This window comes from Gobio gobio, assembly GCF_949357685.1.
Source record: "Gobio gobio genome assembly, chromosome: 6".
In the NCBI taxonomy this organism is placed as follows: domain Eukaryota; kingdom Metazoa; phylum Chordata; class Actinopteri; order Cypriniformes; family Gobionidae; genus Gobio; species Gobio gobio.
In genome coordinates, this window is record NC_137102.1 from 62,070,608 (window position 1) to 62,077,138 (window position 6,531).

The window sequence follows — 6,531 nt, forward strand, 5'->3', positions numbered from 1 at the left end:
AATATTATGACAAATAAAAAATGTTATAAAATCTTGTTGTGTTTTTGTAAATAACCAACCAGCAAAATGTCAGATTATTTATTTATTTACATTTATTAATTTATTCAGTGGCAAAAATGTAAATAACAACAAACCAAAAGGTCTTTTTTGTTCTTCTTTTTCTTCCTAAAACAGTTTCAAGTTCATATTTTATTGTCCGAGTTTTACTATAGAAGATTCACAACAGACGGAGCGTCTCCTCGATCGGCGGAGCATTCCCACCGGAGCGAACTGGAAGAGGAGGCAAGAAGCCGCTGCGAGCCTGAGATCCGGAGCCCCTCCGGGTCCCCGTGTGGCAGTCCTGGAGCCCGTCCGGAGGAGCCAGAAACATGGAGCTGGATCTGTATATGGAAGGGAGCCGGGCTGGCGTCCGGTGCAGGTGCGAGTCCGAGCCGGAGAGCGAGAGTCTGAGGGACGGCGGCTGGAGGAGATCCGGGAACGTGTTCCTCCTGCTGGCTCCTGCGGGATCGGGGTTCTGCGGTGGGAAAGGTGTGCTCCGGGGCTCCTGGTTCTCCTCCAGGCTCTTCTCGTAGGTCTGGCTGAGCTGTGCCAGGTTTTGGATGGCCAGCCACGGCTCGGAGTGCAACCGCGGGCGGCTCCGCGGAAGCACCGGAGAACCGTCCGCTCGGAAGCTGAAGATGTTTTCTCCGTCGGAGTTGGGCGAGTTTGTCTTGAGCTCGATGTCCGAGGGCGACATACAAGAGACTGGCGAGGAGTCGGGCGACGGGGGGGCGTTCAGATGGCGGCGGCCGCAGCTCAGGTCGGTGGCGATGATGATGATGTCACGCCCGCGGGCCCGGCAGGCGTCCAGCAGAACCGCCAGCGTGTCCGGATCCTGGGCGTTGATGGCGTACACCAGGGCGGAGGCTCCGGAGTAATCCTCCAGGCTGGCATCGGCTCCGCCCGCGATCAGGGCGGCCGCCACCTCCGCCCCGGCCCGCTCCATGCAGGCGTACATCAGAGCCGTGCGGCCCGCCTTGTCCTGGATGTTCGGGTCGGCCTGGTTACTGAGCAGAAACCGGATCACTCTCAGCATGGCCGGCCCGGAGGGATGGGCACGGAGAGCTCGGCAGGCGGCCAGCAGCGGCGTCTCTCCGCTCGGGTTCCTCTCGTTGACCTGAGCGCCGCCCTCCACCAGGAGACGCACCAGCCGCAGCTTCCCCTGCCCAGCGGCGCTGATGAGCGGACGGCCCTCCAGATGCAGCTCCGCCATCCTGGAGAACACCCGCCAGAGTCAGGAGAACCAGGCACAGTCAGGAGAACAAGGCACAGTCAGGAGAAATTCACAATTTACATACTAAGTCTTAAAGGGGTGGTAAAACACATTGTTTTGAAGGCTTGGCTGTGTTTGTGGGCTGCACTGTAACATGTGTTCATGCTTCGTTTTAAAAAAAATTGCCTTATTTGTCATATATTTGACCTTTATTCTACACTGCTCTGTCCCTCCTTGTAAAACGGTCTGATGCTTTCCGGGTTGTATGAAGCCAGTCCCTCAAAAATACGCAGTGGGCTCTGATTGGTTAGCTGGCCCAGTGTGTTGTGATTCGCTAACCGCAGTGCACGTCGGAAACGTCACGCCCCTTACCGGAGGCTGTTCAGTATTAGAAACAACGGCGTCAATAAAACCATCTGAGCCCGAATCAGACCCAGAACATTTGAGTGAAGATGATCGAGCAGAAGCTGTTCAGTCCTCAAGAGTAAAGACTGCGAATCTATAATGATCGCTACTGAATGGCACTTTAACTTTTGTATTTTTAGAACGATTATAGCCAAATATCTGTCGCAAGAACTAACCCAAAACAAACACTAAGCACTGGCTTTAACTAGTAAGTTAGCCAAATCACACACAGAAGCATGTTTAGCATGCCTGTAGATAAACAATACATAAAAGCTCTAATCAAAGAATCATTTACACTAATGCCAGGTTCGCTGTTGAGATTTTAACGTTAGTGTTTGTAACATTAGGTGTTCGTCGGATATCGTTAAGTATGAATGAGCATTTAACAGACTGGTTTGCAGAACAGCGCTGTCATCTGTTTACTTCCTTGCTACAACCTATTACAGGAAAACACATCGATGAAAAATAAATCAGACTTACAGGTTGTGGCCCGTAAACAGCTTCTGTTTGTAAATCCAGCTTTCAGGACAAGCCGTTGTGCATATCCTGTATTGAACTCGCGAACATTGTGGAAGATTGTGTTGTCCTCCGTGAAATGTGCAGCGCGCGCGTCGTGCATCCACGCACCGGCAGTGTTTTTTTCACGCAGCTGACGTTGTGCAAATCTGGCATTGAAATCGCGAAGACGGTGGATGCAGGGAGCCCTGCGCGCGCCTGATTCCCCGCTGACTCAAACACACGTGCATATAACATGCTGTATGTTAAACGCTCTGCAACGCACCCCCGTCCCTATGAAGGCTGAACAGAGCAAGTACCCCAGACCTGCAATCCGGATGAAAATAACAGCGTTTCTTCGGCATTGCGGCAAAAACACAGCCTACTAACGCTTCCCCGCGGCGATACAAAATTGCCTCGCCCCCCTTATTTCATATTCCCCGGAGGAGGGGTTTATGTAAATATTGGGCCTGGTGATGTCAGCAAAACCCGGGTGAATGTGTAGTAGTCCCTAGCGGCCGTTTGCTGTAGTCCTTAGAAACTGATTTCTTTAAAAGCAAATATCTCCCTTTGCTTTAAACTTTGAACGTTGTAACTTTGCAGATGTTGTTTATGCTCAAGCAGCAACATTACACGTTAGCTAAAGTTAGAATAGTGAAATCGTGGTTTACCACCCCTTTAAATATGCGATAAGAAGTCAAATTTATGACAAAAAAATCAAAATTGACATCAGTCATAATTATACAATAAAAGTCAAAATTTTGACTAAAATTTACATATTAAGTCATAATTATATGATATGTCAATTTTGAATTTTTGTCAGATTCGACTTAAGTCAAAATTATGCGATATATAATTATGCAATAAAAGTCGAAATTGACAAAAATTCAAAATTAACATACTGTCATAATTATGCGATAAAAGTCGAAATTTTGACAAATGTAAAATGTACGTCAAAATTATGCAATAAATTCGAAATTTACATACTAAGTCTTGATTATGCGATAAGAAGTCGAAATGATGACAAAAAAAATCTAAATTAGTGTGTCAAAATTATGCAATAAAGTAACCGTTTACATACTAAATCTTAATTTTGCGTTAAGAAGTCGAAATGATGAAAAAAATTCTAAATTTGTGTCAAAATTATGCAATAAAGTAAATTTTACATACTAAGTCTTAATTATGCGATAAGAAGTCGAAATGATGACAAAAAAAATCTAAATTGACATGTCAAAATTATGCAATAAAGTAACAATTTACATACTAAATCTAAATTTTGCGATAAGAAGTCGAAATGATGAAAAAAATATCTAAATTTGTGTCAAAATTATGCAATAAAGTACATTTTACATACTAAGTCTTAATTATGCGATAAGAAGTCGAAAAGATGACAAAAAATATAAAAATGTATGTGTCAAAATTATGCAATAAAGTCAAAATTTACATACTAAATCTTAATTATGCGATAAGTCGAAATTATGACAAAAAAATAAAAATTGATGTCAAAATTTACATACTAAGTCTTGATTATGCGATAAGAAGTCGAAATGATGACAAAAAAAATACAAATTTGTGTCAAAATTATGCACTAAAGTAAATTTTACATACTAAGTATTAATTATGGGATAAGAAGTCAAAATTATGACAAATGTAAAATGTACATGTCAAAATTATGCGATAAATTCGAAATTTAAATACTAAGTCTTAATTATGCGATAAGAAGTCGAAATTGTGACAAAAAAATAAAAATGTATGTGTCAAAATTATGCAATAAAGTCAAAATTTACATACTAATTCAAAATAATGCGATAAATTCGAAATTTACATACTAAGTCTTAATTATGCGATAAAAAGTCGAAATGATGACACAAAAATAAAAATGTATGTGTCAAAATTATGCAATAAATTCGAAATTTACATACTAAGTATTAATTATGGGATAAGAAGTCAAAATTATGACAAAAAATGCAAAATTGACATCAGTCATAATTATGCAATAAAAGTCAAATTTTTACTAAAATTTTAAATTTACATATTAAGTCATAATTATATGATAAGTCGAATCTGACAAAAATTCAAAATTGACATAAGTCAAAATTATGCGATATATAATTATGCAATAAAAGTCGAAATTGACAAAAATTCTAAATTAACATACTGTCATAATTATACAATAAAAGTCGAAATTTTGACAAATGTAAAATGCACATGTCAAAATTATGCGATAAATTCGAAATTTACATACTAAGTATTAATTTTGCGATAAGAAGTCGAAATGATGAAAAAAAAATCTAAATTTGTGTCAAAATTATGCAATAAAGTACATTTTACATACTTAGTCTTAATTATGCGATAAGTCAAAATTATGAGGAAAAAAATCAAAATGTGTCGAAATTATGCAATAAAGTAAAAATTTACATACTAAGTCTTAATTATGCGATAAGAAGTCGAAAAGATGACAAAAAATATAAAAATGTATGTGTCAAAATTATGCAATAAAGTCAAAATTTACATACTAAATCTTAATTATGCGATAAGTCGAAATTATGACAAAAAAATAAAAATTGATGTCAAAATTATGCAATTAAGTCAAAATTTACATACTACGTCTTAATTATGCAATAAGAAGTCGAAATGGCAAAAAAAATCTAAATTTGTACAAATTATGCAATAAAGTCAAAATTTACATACTAAGTCTTAATTATGCGATAAGAATTCGAAATTGAGATAAAATCTAAATTTACATGCCAAAATTATGCAATAAAAGCAGAAATTTTGACAAATTATGCGATAAGAAGTCGAAATTATGACAAAAAAATAAAAATGTATGTGTCAAAATTATGCAATAAAGTCAAAATTTACATACTAATTCAAAATAATGCGATAAATTCGAAATTTACATACTAAGTCTTAATTATGCGATAAAAAGTCGAAATGATGACAAAAAAAATAAAAATTTATGTGTCAAAATTATGCAATAAATTCGAAATTTACATACTAAGTATTAATTATGGGATAAGAAGTCAAAATTATGACAAAAAATGCAAAATTGACATCAGTCATAATTATGCAATAAAAGTCACAATTTTTACTAAAATTTAAAATTTACATATTAAGTCATAATTATATGATAAGTCGAATCTGACAAAAATTCAAAATTGACATAAGTCAAAATTATGCGATATATAATTATGCAATAAAAGTCGAAATTTTGACAAATGTAAACTGCACATGTCAAAATTATGCGATAAATTCGAAATTTACATACTAAGTATTAATTATGCGATAAGAAGTCGAAATTATGTGATAAAATCTAAATTTACATGCCAAAATTATGCAATAAAAGCAGAAATTTTGACAAATGTAAAATTTACATGTCAAAATTATGCAATAAATTAGAAATTTACATACTAAGTATTAATTATGCGAATAAGTCGAAATTATGACAAAAAATGCAAAATTTAAATCGTCATAATTATGCAATAAAAGTCAATATTATGACAAAAAATGTTAATTTACATATTAAGTCTTAATTATGCAATAAAAGTCGAATCTGACAAAAAAAAATCAAAATTGACGGTCATAATTATGCAATAAAAGTCGAAATTATGACCAAAAAAAAACAAAATTGACATCTCAAAATTAGTAACAATAAATGCAATAAAGTAACAATTTACATACTAAGTCTTAATTATGCGATAAGAAGTCGAAATGATGACGAAAAATAAAAATGTATGTGTCAAAATTATGCAATAAAGTCAAATTTACATACTAAGTCAAAATAATGTGATAAAGTCGAAATTTTGACAAATGTAAAATGTACATGTCAAAATTATGCGATAAATTCAAAATTTACATACTAAGTCTTAATTATGCGATAAGAAGTCAAAATGATGACAAAAAAAATTTAAATGTATGCGTCAAATTATGCAATAAATTCGAAATGTACATACTAAGTATTAATTATGGGATAAGAAGTCAAATCATGACAAAAAATGCAAAATTGAAATCAGACATAATTATGCAATAAAAGTCAAATTTTGACTAAAATTTTAAATTTACATATTAAGTCTTAATTATGCGATAAGAAGTCGAATTATGATTAAAAAAAATCAAAATTGACATGTCAAAATTATGCAATAAAGTAACAATTTACATACTAAATCTTAATTTTGCGATAAGAAGTCGAAATTATGAAAAGAAAATCTAAATTTGTGTCAAAATTATGCAATAAAGTAAATTTTACATACTAAGTCTTAATTATGCAATAAGTCAAAATTATGAGAAAAAAAATCTAAATGTATGTCGAAATTATGCAATAAAGTAAAAATGTACAATGTACATACTAAGTCTTAATTATGCGATAAGAAGTCGAAAAT

General features: G+C 35.1%; 1 protein-coding gene across 1 annotated transcript; it reads right to left on the reverse strand.

The window, feature by feature from the left end:
- Nucleotides 1–217: 217 nt before the first annotated feature.
- LOC307128607 (ankyrin repeat domain-containing protein 34B) lies at nt 218–1,252 on the reverse strand (the record flags this gene model as incomplete). Its single annotated transcript, XM_079820521.1, has 1 exon — nt 218–1,252. One exon carries the CDS (start codon nt 1,250–1,252, stop codon nt 218–220), a length of 1,035 nt encoding a protein of 344 aa, XP_079676647.1.
- Nucleotides 1,253–6,531: the final 5,279 nt, after the last annotated feature.